Genomic DNA, 14,425 nt, shown 5'->3' with positions numbered 1-14,425 from the left:
AGATGTGCTGCCTGGGGGTCTCCTCCTGGAGGTGGCTACGGGCAATGGTTGCTAAGTGCTGAGGCTGGGTACCTGCGGGCTCTTGGGGCCCCACACTCATCAGCAGGGGTGTTGGGAGGCAAGATAAACTAGCAAGGATGAAGGCTAACAAGGCAGGGACCCTGATGGACGGTGACTGTGAGCCACTGCAGCCATTGGCCTTGTCTGCGCAGCTCTGGGCCGCTTCTTGTGGATGCTCAGCTTTTGATAGTCTTCTCTAGTGTTTTTCAGTCCCTCCCTCCCTTTTTTTTTTTTTTGGTCACTGAAACCCCTCTTCAAAAGGGGTTCCATGAACAAGTCATGATTAAAAGGTGTATATTTGCTTCATACCACCTTCTCCAAAGAAAGAGAATATTGAAACTTACTGAATTATAGAGTAATAATATTGCTGTATTATGGTTTATTAATCACTGCTGGTAATTTGTATTATTTTCTTCAGTTTAAGTTATTTTGGTTAATGTCTTTGTGCAGAAAAAAATAAATCTTTGATTTTCCTAAGATAGATATTTAGTATTGGAATTACTATGTCAAGGAGTACAAATATTTATGAAACTTTATATATAGTCACAAATTGCTTGCTACACCCTCTCCCATATTCAGTGTCACATTTAAAGAACATAAGCATTTTTGTTAATGTCAAATGCTCACCTAAAAAAACTTTCAAAATTTGCTTATTCACTAAAAATAACAGGGTTTATGGGAAAAAATAAGGTTAAGGGCAAACCACTCAAGACCCCTGCAATTTTCAAATCAGAGTACTAACAAAAAACATAACTGGTACCTTATGAGATAACTTGGGTAGCACAAACCACTTAGCATGGCTGAGGCTGCCTCCAAGGAGAGGTAAAGCTGTCAGAATGTAAGTGGGTGGAAATCTCAGGCTGCATGGTTTTAGACTGAGTAGATGAAAGTAACTTTGAGCTAGTGGGACTGCCGTAAAGATGAGTAGGAGGAAGGTATTGCTTGCTGGTCCAGGAACCATGTAAAGGCAAGCTGTGATCTTCCATGGAGGGACCCCTGCTTTGATGATTATTTTTAGTATCCTGGCCCCCTCCCCCTTAGTTCTACTGTGGTTTGAGTGCAGGGCCTGGGCACTGTCCCTTGGCATTTTCACTCAAGGCTGGCACTCTACCACTTGAGCCACAGCTCCACTTCCCGCTTTTTGGAATGCGCTTTGCTGCCCAGGCTGGCTCCACATTTTGGTCCTAGACCTCAGCCTCCTGTGTGACTGTGTGACTAGAATGTCTTTTGAGGAGCAGAAAGTTTTAAGTTGTGGTGAAGATGGTTTATTGATTTTTCTCTTTTCAGAGTTGAACCAATAAGTTGCAAAGTAGCCTGAAGAATGGCCTCTAAGTCGAAAATTTAACATATTAACATGATCATACTACAATTAGGATAGAGAAGAGGGCTGCTTTGGCTGGTTTAAACTAGTTCCTGTGGGCTTTTTTTTTTCTCTTGAGAATCTTATCTAAGACAAAAGAACAACTTGTAGTATGCATTTAAAGGTGCAAGCAAGCCTTAAAAGTGCCAGGCAACTTACATTACTTGGTTACAATAGTGTGTAGTAGACTTCATAGTACATTCTACATACATAAATTTTGTCACTGACAGGGACCTCCACTACAGTATTGTGAGAATAAGTAATAATTCCCCATTCTTTGAGGGTGATTGCTGTAGAATTTTGTAAATGCTCTATGAGACAGGATGTTTCTGTCTATTCCCTATTTACCAACAGTTTTTTATTCTCTGTATGGGCTTTGAATTTAAACTCTCCTGAGATTATGTAGTTTTTGTTAACATGGTAAATTAATTTTTTTGAAAGGTTAACCTTTCAATGTGGCCATCATATGCTATTCCTTTTACCATACTACTAGGAGTGGCTCTGTGGCTCAAGTGGTGGAGCATTAGCCTTGAGCTGAAGAGCTCAGAGTCAGCACCCAGGCCCAAAGTTCAAGCCCCCCCTCCCACAAAAAACAAACAAAAAACCCCACACACGACTGTATTTAATTTGTCTTTTTTTTGGGAGGGGTGTCCTTTTTTTTTTTTTTTTTTTTTTTGGGTCCGGTCGTGAGGCTTGAACTCGGCCTGGGCGCTGTCCCTCAGCTCTTCAGTTCAAGGCTAGTGCTCTACCACTTGAGCCATAGTGCCGCTTCTGGCTTTTTTCTTTTTGCTTATGTGGTGCTGAGGAATGGAACCCAGGGCCTGAGGCATGCAAGGCAAGTGCTCTACCACTGAGCCACCTTCCCAGCCCTTTAATTTGTCTTTTTGTGGAGATGTTTGGGTCTACATTAATGAGGAATGTTGGTTATAATTTTCTGTTTTCATGTTTCATTTAGATGTCAGTATAGTTATTTGTGAATGAGTGTTCCAAATGTTCTATAGGTTTTTTTTTTCTTTTGGCTACAATGTGTAAGATTGGGATACTGCTCCAGGTGTAACAAAAGACATACAAAGGTAGCAAGGTAGCAAGGCTTGAGTTATTCGGAAAGCTAAAATGCAGGTCAGGTAGTGAGGAGCCATTCCTGATGGGGACAGTTTGGATAAGTTCTGACCATCTTGAAGTTCTGGGGGCCTGAGGTTTTATTACCCAGGTGGTGGTGCTTGGATTTGGGAAGTCCTACACCTGAGCTTTTGAGAAAGTGAGGGCTTTCTCTTTGACATTCTGGATTTAAGGTTGTATAGAGGTCATTATACCCTGTGTAGACTCCTGTGCTGCCCTGATTTGAAAGGGAGTGGGCCCAGGAAGGAGGATGTAGGGCCAAGATGTGGGCAGGTAATTTCTTCCTTCCTGCTCAACAGCATCCATCTGGCTAACATTATCACTGTGATGCCGGTCTCTACTGTGAATTATGGTTTACTTTTTTTTTTTTTTTCCAGTCCTGGAGCTTGAACTTGGTCTGGGCACAGGCTGCCCCTGTGCTTTTTTTGGCTGAAGACTAGCACTCTACCACTTGTGCCATAGTGCCACTACCAGCTTTTTCTGCTTATGTGGTACTGAGGAATCAAACCCAGGGCTCCATGCATGCTAGGCAAGCACTGTACCACTAAGCCACAGATTACTTCTTGATAGAATTTATATAAAATTGGTATTTCTTCTTCCTTAAATGTTCGAGTGAAATAGCAGGTAAAGCCATCTGCATTTGGAGCTTTCTCTATGATGGATTTTTAATTGGTCAGAATTTTTATTTCTTTTTTCAGTGTTTTAGTTAGTGGTGTTCAAAGATTGTTTAAGTTGTTAAATTTATTGTAATACAGTTGTTAATATTGTTAAAAAGATTTGTGGTTATGTTATCACTATTTTTAACAGTGGAAGTATGTGTTTGGGGTTTATTTTTTTAAATCTTTAAAGAGTATAGTTATCTTTTTTCAAATAGATTAACTTGGCTTCATTAGGTTGTAGTTTTTGGTTATATTTAAGCAGAGGAAGTAAGCTGTATGATTTTTGGTTTAAAATAATTTAAAAATATGCATAATATAACCCATGATTAATCTCTGTCTTTGATATTCTATAATTTTGTTGTTGAAAATATGAGTTCACCTGCTTTATCTGTTTTCATCTTCGGATTTCAGAGGTAGTTTGCAACTATTCTTGTGGGTTTGCCTGTTTCTTGCTGCTTTTCCTGTTGACTTATGCTTTCTATCTTGCATCTCTGTTAGTTGCACTATTTGTACTTACTATTATGAAATCCTGCTTACAAGTTTTTTACTAACTGATGAATTTTCTAGTATGAAATATCTTCACTTAACTTTCTTCGATTTACCTACCATATATTTATTTCTTTTAGATGTGTGTTTCTTTTTTTTTTTTTTTTTGGCTGCCGTCTTGGGGCCTGAACTCTGGGCCTGGGCTCTGTCCCTCAGCTCAAGGCTAGCACTCTACCACTTGAGCCATAGCGCCACTTCTGGCTTTTGTCTTTTTGCTTATGTGGTGCTGGGGAATCGAATCCAGGGCCTCATGCATGCAAGGCAAGCGCTCTACCACTGAGCCACCTTCCCAGCCCCAGATATGTGTTTCTTGTGGACAGTAACTCTACAATAGAATACACGTTGACTTTAAAAAAAAATAAGTTTAAACTATATGCTACTGTGATTGGATTTTGTATTTCCTTTTATCCAGTTTTCTTGTTCAAGTTTCTTCCTACTTTCTCTCATCTCCTGATATGTACTTTGTGAAAAGAAGTATGTCTGAGTGTATGAGAAATACGGCATTCTGGGGCTGGGAAGTTGGCTCAGTGGTAGAGCGCTTGCCTTGCATGCCTGAGGCCCTGGGTTCGATTCCTCAGCACCACATAAGCAAAAAGAAAAAAGCCGGAAGTGGCGCTGTGGCTCAAGTGGTAGAGCACTGGCCTTGAGCTGAAGAGCTGAGGGACAGTGCTCAGGCCCAGAGTTCAGGCCCCACAACCGGACCAAAAAAAAAAAAAAAAAGAAATACGGCATTCTGTACCTTCTAGTCTGAGGTTTTTATGGAGGAGGCAGAGATTTTTTTTCCCCCCCATGCTGGAAGCTGAAGGCTTGCTCACACTTAAGCTTCAATCAGGTAGCAGTCTCCCTTCCATTTTGAATCTCTCATGTAAAGTCTGCATCAACTTTGAGAGAAAGGGTGTTTCTCTGTAGATACCACAAGCACTTTCCAGAATACAGAGTGTCATGGTCCCTCAGAAGACAAACTGGCTATCCAAGTTCTGGTCCTGCACACCAGTTCTTATAGGGAGAGCTCCTTTTTGAGTCCCAGTTTCTTCATCTTTGTGGGTAGTAATAAAATACAATGTCCTGCTTTATAAGGTAGCACAGCACATAGGTGAGCTGTTTGTGATGTACATGTGGTACACCAGTAGTCACTGGCTTTGAAATATTGATGAGCTTCAGTTTGAAGATATTTAGGTGCTTAATTATTTTTCCTTATTTTGTTCTAGGTCTTGATGCAGAACTTTATTATGTGAGAAACGACCTTATTAGTCACTACGCTCTATCTTTTAACCTGCTAGTACCCAGTGAGACAAATTTCCTGCACTTCACTTGGCATGCGAAGTCCAAGGTAAGAGTGAGTGGTTGGCAGCTGCCCTGACGGGGCTGCACAGGCCCCAGAGGCAGGGGCTGTATCTGAAAGAAGGGTCCATGGGTGGTGTGCCATAACAGTACTGGGTCTTCAGATTTATACTTTCAATCTTGGAGCCTCTAAAGTTTCTCAGGTCCTTTGCAGTGAGGTAGTGGCCAGCATATAGGTGATTGGGACATACAGACACTTGATCCTTTGAGGGTTTTCAAATGGAATTTGGGTCTAGGCTGGGGAAAGGAGAGTCGACCTGGTAATGACCCTGTTGTTCTGGTGAACCCACCTGTGAGGGGATTTGGAGTAACCGGTAAGATCTCCCACACATGTTTTACAGTTGTCACATTCAAGGTGAAAGCAGGGTGCTACAGGTGTGTGTGTGTATGTGTTGTGTTGTGTTAGACCTAAGGGTCTAACTCCCAGAACTTAACACTTTTTTTCCCCCTCCTCATACCATGGCTTGAACTCAGGGCCTCATGCTCTTGCTTGGCTTCCTCTGCACTCATGGTTAGCATTCTATCACTTGAGCTATGCCTCCATTTCTGGCTTCTTGCTGCATAATTGGAGATAAGCTTTTACGTACTTGAATTGGCTCTGAACCTGGATCTTTAGATCTCAGACTCCTGACCCATCAGTATCCAGCTTGCACTTCAGAACCACTTGCCCAGAACCTTACTTGTTGCTGAATTCTTCAGATCTCCTCTAACTGCCCAGGTTCCTCGGTTTTTCCACCCCCAGGGAGGCTGTATGTTGAGCTTCTACCCTCCCCCATCCAGGATTCTTTTATCAAGTTTTATCCCCTCAAGTAGAATCTTACTTGAGGGGAAAAAAAATAGTTCCACAACTCAAAATAAGAATACCTATTGTAGCTATTTTTTAATTATTACAGAGAGTTTATCTGTTTTGATATTGGCTGTATTGAGCATGTGTGTGTAGGTATGTGTAAGTAAATCTTAAGCAGAAACAGTCTCTGCTCCTTCATATAGAGCTGCACTTTCATCCTTCTTCAGTAGCTATATCATATTTCCTATGTAATTGTGCTTTTATCAGGTCTTAAAGAGTAAACAAAGACCCAGATTTGGAAAGGGTCTTACCTAATCTAGTAGGGGGGTAAGAGCAAGATGTGGACATGACCTGAAATGGGTAAGACACCACAAGAGGGCAAAGGAAATAGGGCGACAGGTTCTTAGCTTGGTCATTTGGCTCTGAGACAAAAGTCATGGACTTTCAGAAGGACAGCAATGGTTCCTAAGCTCTAACACTTTATCAGAGATGCTCAATGCTTGCTTTTGAAAAAAATTAAATACCTTCAAAGATCTTCAGGCTCCCTAATATATTATTTCAATACTAGATATTTTAACATGAGTTTTCACATATCAAAAGTTTTGCTAATAGTGTTGCTTTCTAGTGTTTACGTGACTATTCTGTCTTGCCAAAGATTGTGGTTCCCTCGGAGGCCTTTGTTGTGTCTGTCTTGACATATATGTAATATGTGCCTCAGCGAGGGCTAATTATGTTTTGAGATAGGAGTAGATTCTCTCATAAGGATGGGGAGATATATATAAAGAGAGAAAACTACAGGGTTGTTTTAACAGGCACCTCGGTTCTTCAGTATTCCAGAACATTCCTCCAGTGTCCAAGAAAAAACATGCAGTTATACTCTCTTTAGGTGGCATACATTAACTGGCCCAGAGTTACAAAAATACACTAAGATATAGCGTGATCTCCCACGACCCCCTCTCTCTATAGCTGCTTTCTGGATTCCTTCATCATTGTCCAGGAAAGTCTAGAGATGCTTGATAGTGTTCTACCAGCAGCCCCTTGGGATCAACCCGCTGTGTCCCCTCCACAGTGAGGTTCACTGGTAAGTTCAGTGTAGGCAAATGTATCCACTTTAAACTTGTATTGTCTGTGTTCCAGAAGCAGGTGGATTTATTCATCAGCTGCCTGTTTGCAATTGCCATTTGTATTTGTTTCAAGTGAAGAATGACTTACCAAAAATGTTTATCTTGTAGCATATTCAAATTTTTATATTTTCTCTGGTTACTAAAATATTTTGGCACAGTCTTTTTTTTTTTTCCTCCTAATAACTGCTGTTCAAATTTCTTGGTTTCAGTAGATTATACATTTAGCCTTTGAATAGATTGGTTTCTTCATAGAGTGATTAGCAAATAAAATTCTTTAGAGGTCAGTACATGTGGAGAATGTGGAGAAAACTGGATTTCAATAATGGGCATTTTCTTTGATTTCCAGAAATTGCAGTTTAAAAGTCCCAAGGACTCGTGCATTCAGATAGTCCCTCACAAAGGGCAGGCTCCTATGTTTTCACGCTTCCATACTGTATGTTCTCCTAAGCCTCCCTTCTCCCCTATTTTACCACTTCTCCCCAGCTCCACTCAACCTCATCATCATTACTTCTCCCTGCCTGTCCCCCTGCTCCATTGAGAGACTAGGGCTAGACTGGTCCCTTGAGTCCTGTGCTCTACTCCCTCCCTGCTCTCTTGGGGTTCAGCTGTTCTTCTGCTTATAACACCGGACCTACAGTAAAGGAGACAGAATGAATTTGGAGAAATGTATTGAGTTCAAGTTGAGTCTGTTAAATGTGAAAGCTGTAGGGTCATTAGGTAGATAGGTCTGCCTAGAAGGTGATGATGCATATAAGGGAGATTGATAATAATAAAGGAGAGCAAGAGAAACAAGCTGATGGTATTGGAACTCATTAATGGCAAGATGGCCAGAACCTAGTATACTTAAAGGAGGATTTATCATTTGAAGAGATTAGACTTTTCCTTAGAAGTGGAGTTCAAAGAAGAGGTGTTCTCACAGATCTGCCTGGTGCTAGGGAGAGGTCAGAAAGTGGGTTCCTCTGTGATAGTTGAGGGGGGAGCAAGAAGGACAGCGGGTGGTCAGTTTGTGAAATCCAAAAGAAACTGGACAAGCGTCAGTGAAGGAAGGACTGCTGATCACAGCTCAGGACAAGTGCCTGTCCTCAGGATGTGATTCCCTCAGCTGGATAGCAGCTCGAGTGGAGGAAGGGACTGGGAGATTGCTAGGGCCATCTTCCAAGGCGGTAGAAGATGGGAGAGAACCAGCTGAAGGTGTCAGTATGTCTCTGTCAGTAATACCCCTCTGGGGCACAGGCTGTGGGAACATGTAACTGAGTAGTCCTGGCTGGGCTCTAGAAAAGGTAGATTAATTGATCCCCATGTCCCCCCGTATAGGAGCATAGCCTCTGCTTTCCCAACCCTTAGGTGCTTAGCTAGCTCTCTAGCATCCCCTGGTGGTAGCCATGGTACTGCCATGTGCTAAGGCTAGTAAGGTTTCCTTGCTGAAATAGCAAGCCATTCATGTACTGCAGCAGGATATGGCACAAAGTACAGCTTCTGATAGATGATATTCACGCACCCATCTTAACTGGGAAGAAAGGTTTAGTATTCACACACCTCTGCAGTGTTTAGCTCAGACACTTTCAGGTAGCGTGTCAACGGAGAACCAAACTGAACTGGGTGAGTCCTTCCTTCTTCTTCATGGGTAACAGCATCGACTCCCTGACCTGATGCCGGGGGCTGCCCCTTCCCTACAGTGTGGGTGATACCTTTCCCCTCTTCCCCTTCACCTCTACCACCAGACATCTTTCCCTTTCATGCTAACATTTAAACATACTTGAATATTTCCCATTAAAAAACAAGGAAGGAAAGCTTTATCCGTCGCCCCCCTCCCACACACTTGTATCCTATTCTTCCTAGTTTCTTTTTAAATTTTTTTTTACATTTATTGTTAATTTATTCATAAGTATATAAGATAATATATTTATGAGCTGCCATGTGTTTCAGTGTATGTATACATTGTGAAATTTAAATAAGGGTAAATATTTTCTCAAACACTTGTTTCTGATGAAAACATTTGAAATTATATAGCTCAGAAAGCTAGAAGAAAATACTTTGAATAATATATCAATCACATTATTGTTACTGATAATAACACTGCTGTGTAGTACCACACCAGAATTTCTGTCTGGCTATAATTTAGCAGCTACTACGTCCTCTCCCCTCAGCCCCTTCCCCGACCCTGGCAACTGCCTTTCTTCTCTCTGCTTCAGCTTTTTTAGATTCTGAATGTGAGATCGTGTAATACTGTGCTTGCCTTATTTCAATTAATATAATGTTTTCCAGTTCATTCATGCTGTCACAAATGAGAAGATTTTATCCTTTTTATGGATAAATAGAATTCCATTTGTGTGTGTGTATGCCACACTCCATTCATTACTTGATGGACATTCAAGTTGTTAATTTTTTGCCTTTTGTGAATAGTGCTTCAATTAATATGGGAATATGTGGGTGCCTCTTTCTACGTTTCTTTTTTTTTTTTTTTGTCGGTCGTGAGGCTTGAACTCTGGCCTTGGGCGCTGTCCCTGCGCTCTTCAGCTCAAGGCAAGCACTCTACCACTTGAGCCACAGTGCCACTTCCGGTTTTCTAGTGGTTTTTTGGAGATAAGAGTCTCATGGACTTTACTGCCCGGGCTGGCTTTGAACCGCGATTCTCAGATCTCAGCTCCTGAGTAGCTAGGATTACAGGCGTGAGCCACCGGCGCCCGGCTGGTTTCTATGTTTCTTTTTTTTTTGGGGGGGGGGGGGTCCGGTCATGGGGCCTGAACTCTGGGCCTGGGCGCTGTCCCTCAGCTCTTCAGCTCAAGGCTAGTGCTCTACCTCTTGAGCCACAGCGCCACTTCCGGCTTTTTTCTTTTTGCTTATGTGGTGCTGAGGAATTGAACCCAGGGCCTCAGGCATGCAAGGCAAGCACTCTACTACTGAGCCACCTTCCCAGCCCTGGTTTCTACGATTCTTAAAGACTGATTGCTCCTCTTTCCTTCCTCTTTCTTTCCATCTTACTGCCTGATGGTTCTGCCAATCCTAGCCCTTCACCAAAGACACCTGTGTGACCCCAGAATGGGGAAAGGTTCGGTTCTTTTTTTTTTTGGGTCTGGTTGTGGGGCCTGAACTCTGGGCCTTGGCACTGTCCCTCAGCTCTTCAGCTCAAGGCTAGCGCTCTACCACTTGAGCCCTAGTGCCACTTCCGGCTTTTTTCTTTTTGCTTATGTGGTGCTGAGGAATCGAACCCAGGGCCTCAGGCATGCAAGGCAAGCACTCTACCACTGAGCCACCTTCCCAGCCCAGGTTTGGTTCTTTTGCTAATCTCACGGGCAGGACAAAGAGTCTTATGAAATATAAGGCCTCATTGAAGCTCTTAAAGATGGAGCTCTACTGAATTTCAGCTATTGCTTTGCAGTTTGAGCAGCTTCCCCATGAACTCTCTGTAGCAATAGAGCTATTTATAATGGTTAATGGTAGTTGGTTTGATTATGCCACACTGAGAGGGTGAGGTGTTGACAAAGAAATATTGGTGATAATATAGAACAACTTACTGGTTTCTTCTAGATTCTGAAGCACTTGAGAAATAGATCCAGAGATTAGAAACCCAAACATGAAATTTCATAGTAGTTGTATTAACTTTGTTACTCACACACAAAAAAAGGGTAATCAGTTTATAAAAACAAAAAGTGATAGTGCCCAAGACCCCCTTACTAAGGTCTACCTCCCAAAGGTTCCACTGGCTTCCAATGGAGACCAAACCTTTAACCCTTGAATCTTTAGGTGACAGTCAACATTCAAACTATAGCAGTGGATAAATGCTGGACTGGAGAATATATGGTTTATGTTGGAATCTTTATTAGCCACATAGATGCTCTCAGAACTTTTTTTTTTTTTTTGTCAGTCATGGGGCTTGAACTCTGGGCTTGGGTGCTGTCCCTCAGCTCTTCAGCTCAAGGCGAGTGCTCTACCGCTTGAGCCACAGGGCCACTTCCGGTTTTCAGGTGGTTTATTGGACATAAGAGTCTCATGGACTTCCCTGCCTAGGCTGGCTTTGAACCTCGATCTTCAGATCTCAGCCACCTGAATAGCTAGGATTACAGGCCTGAGCCACTGGCGCCCGGCCAAGCAGTTTTCTTTCTTTTTTTCTTTTCCTTTTTTTTTTTCTCTCCGGCTGGTCCTGGGGCTTGAACTTGAACTCATGGCCTGAGCACTGTCCCTGAGCTGCTTTTGCTCAAGGCTAACACTCTACCACTTGAGCCACAGCACCACTTCCAGCCTTTTCTGTGTATGTGGTACTGAAGAATCAAACCCAGGGCTTCATGCATGCTAGGCAAGCATTCTACCACTGAGCCATCTTCCAAGCCCCAGAACTTGTTTTTTTTGTTTTTTTTTTTCTTAAATCAGTGTGAGAATGCATTGATAAATAGTTACACCCTGAAAAGTATGTATCTCAACTCTCTAGTTGTTTATCTGACTCCCCAGGCTTCTCTGTCAGTGGCTGTGTAGACCTCAGAAGGATTTATTAAGTCCTCCTAGGTAGACTTCAGGGTAGAGTGGTGGTAGTATTCTAGATACCAGAGAGAGGGCAGATTGTGAACCTATCGCATTGAAAATTTCTAGGACTGTTTCTAGCAATGTAGATTTGATAGCTGGTTTATTTGTATTCATGAAAGGTTCATTATTTATACTGATTAGTAGGCTAATTAATGAAGTTAAGCTACTAATGTCCTTTCAGTTATCACAAATCTGATGTGTATTATTTCTCTTCATTTTACAGGTTGAATATAAACTAGGATTCCAGGTAGACAATTTTGTGGCTATGGACATGCCCCAGGTCAACATTTCTGTTCAGGGGGAAGTTCCACGCACTTTATCAGGTGAGTGAGAGTCCTTGCAGACAGATGTAGCATATGGTCTTGGGCCATATCCCCAGAAGGACAGTTTATTGATGTGTAGTGTCTCTTACTAGATGGGTATAAGATATGTAAATTCTTTGCAAAGCAGTTTTTATAAATGCTAATTGTTTGCACTGTGTTCCTAAACTGTTCCCTGCTCCTGTCTTTCTGGGACTGTTTGTGCTCAGCTTTTCCTTTTATTCTTGCCTGCATTGCTGACTCTGGCCTGCACATGAGTTTGTCTCTGGTTTTACTTCACTTGGGTTAATTTCCAGTGTGGCCTGCCTGGGTATTGCCCATTTACATCTGACCACATGGCATTCAGTTCATCAGCATCCCTCTCCAGCAAGCTGCCTTGCAGCCGTATATATTGGGTCCCGTGTTCTCTGCCCCTGCCTGCTGTACTTGCCCTATCATTCCAGCACTTCAAGATAACACACAGCTTTGATGTTCAGGCCTCTGCACATGCCGGTCTCTATTGGAACCACCTTTTCCTTTTGCTGTTTCCTGACTCTGTTCATCCTCAAAGTCTGTACTGTCCCTCCCTTTCTCTTAACCCTATAGTTCTTCTTGCCCCATAGATACCTGTAACTAGTTTGAACTGATTACATCATCTAGAACTTCCCTAGCCTAAATGACAAATAAATGAATAAAGGAAATAAACATCTTATACCAATTTAACTTTTTTTTTTTTTTTTGTCCGGTCATGGGGCCTGAACTCTGGACCTGGGCGCTATCCCTCAGCTCTTCAGCTCAAGGCTAGCGCTCTACCACTTGAGCCACAACACCACTTCCGGCTTTTTTCTTTTTGCTTATGTGGTGCTGGGGAATCGAACCCAGGGCCTCATGCATGCAAAGCAAGCGCTCTATCCACTGAGCTACCTTCCCAGCCCCAATTTAACTATTTTTTTAATTTACTTTTTTTTTTTTTTTTTTTTTTTTTTTTTTTTGGCGGTCGTGGGGCTTGAACTCTGGGCCTGGACGCTGTCCCTCAGCTCTTCAGCTCAAGGCGAGCGCTCTACCACTTGAGCTACAGCGCCACTTCCGGTTTTTTTCTGGTGGTTTATTGGAGATAGGAGTCTCACAGTCTCTCCTGCCCGGGCTGGCTTTGAACCGCGATCCTCAGATCTCAGCCTCCTGAGTAGCTAGGATTACAGGCGTGAGCCACCGGCGCCCGGCTTTAATTTACTTTTTAGAATGGCTTCTGAATGTGTAAGACCTTAAAAAAAATGGAAAAATGGAAAACTTGAAAGTGGAAGGCACAGTGGTGGGAACCACTTTCTGACAGTGTTAATTGTGACTTTGTGGGGTTGGAGGTGTAGCTCAGTTGGTAGAGTGCTACCCAGTGAGTGAAAGTGTCAGGTACCAAGTTCAAGACCAAAAATCCCCAAAACTATGACATGTGTTAGTCTAAGCTTTAACAGTGCAAGAAAGCTAGTCAGTGAAAGAGATTCAGAAATGCCTAAATCTCTGATTATATGTATATAGATCTATATAAGAGAGGAGAAGCATATTCTAAATATAAAATAGAAATAATGTATATATATATGTATATATATATGTGTGTATTTAAAATATACACTTGTGTGAAAAGAATCCTGAACTGAAACATTGAAAAAATGAGATGCACTAAAGCCAGCTATTATTACGGTTTTCTTAATTTCACCAAATCTTGGCTGGGAAGGTGGCTCAGTGGTAGAGCACTTGCCTTAATTTCACCAAATCTGAGCTGTCCCTCCAGCACTTTTTGCACTGGCTATTTTTGACATGGGGTCTTGCTTCCTGTTCTGTCAGGATAGTGCTTCCAAACGTATTACATAACTATCTGTTCCCAACATGGATATAAGTGGTTTTCTTTTTTTTTTTTTAAGCTGTGTTTAATATTTAACTTACACATATGTCCAACTTTGAAGTTCATAGTCTAAACTGTTCCCAACATGGATATAAGTGGTTTTCTTTTTTTTTTTTTAAGCTGTGTTTAATATTTAACTTACATATATGCCCAACTTTGAAGGTCATAGTCTAAGCCTCACAGCAGCAGCTCCATGTTTTCCAGTTTCAGTATTTCTCTGATTTTCTTAAGTTCTCTTCTTTTCTTTTCTTTTCTTTTTTTTGGGGGGAGTCTGGTCATGGGGCCTGAACTCTGAGACTGGGCGCTGTCCCTCAGCTCTTCAGCTCAAGGCTAGCACTTTACCACTTGAGTCACAGTGCCACTTCCGGCTTTTTTCTTTTTGTTTATGTGGTGCTGAAGAATCGAACCCAGGGCTTCAGGCATGCAAGGCAAGCGCTCTATCACTGAGCTACCTTCCCAGCCCAGTTCTCTTCTTTTCTGAAGCCAAGTTTGACCTGGAAAGAGTATCCCTACTTAAGAATGGTGGTATATTTTGTTCTTGATGTCCCACGTTTACCCCACATAACACAGTACATGATAATGATGCTATTAATGCTTTTTTTTTTATAGCATTTACATTTTTTTTTAAAATGTGCTGGTTCTGGGGCTTAAACTCAGGGCCTGGGCACTACTCCTGAGCTTTTTTGTTCAAGGGTTTAATGCTTTACCACTTAGACCA

The 14,425-nt window shown here is 42.1% G+C and overlaps 1 protein-coding gene across 1 annotated transcript in view; it reads left to right on the top strand.

Annotated features, from left to right (window-relative positions):
- The window catches only part of Ryk (receptor like tyrosine kinase), a 69,291-nt gene that overhangs the window by 18,957 nt on the left and 35,909 nt on the right, over positions 1–14,425 (top strand). The window contains exons 2-3 of the mRNA XM_070005443.1: positions 4,953–5,074; positions 11,738–11,837. Of these exons, the coding sequence (XP_069861544.1) occupies positions 11,780–11,837 (58 nt within the window). The 5' untranslated portion in view covers positions 4,953–5,074; positions 11,738–11,779. The remainder of the gene's footprint in view (positions 1–4,952; positions 5,075–11,737; positions 11,838–14,425) is intronic.

This window comes from Dipodomys merriami, unplaced genomic scaffold, assembly GCF_024711535.1.
Source record: "Dipodomys merriami isolate MVZ:Mamm:240054 unplaced genomic scaffold, mDipMer1.0.p SCAF_68, whole genome shotgun sequence".
NCBI lineage: Eukaryota > Metazoa > Chordata > Mammalia > Rodentia > Heteromyidae > Dipodomys > Dipodomys merriami.
The sequence above is the reverse complement of the archived record's forward strand: the minus strand, read 5'-3'. Positions and strand labels throughout refer to the sequence as shown.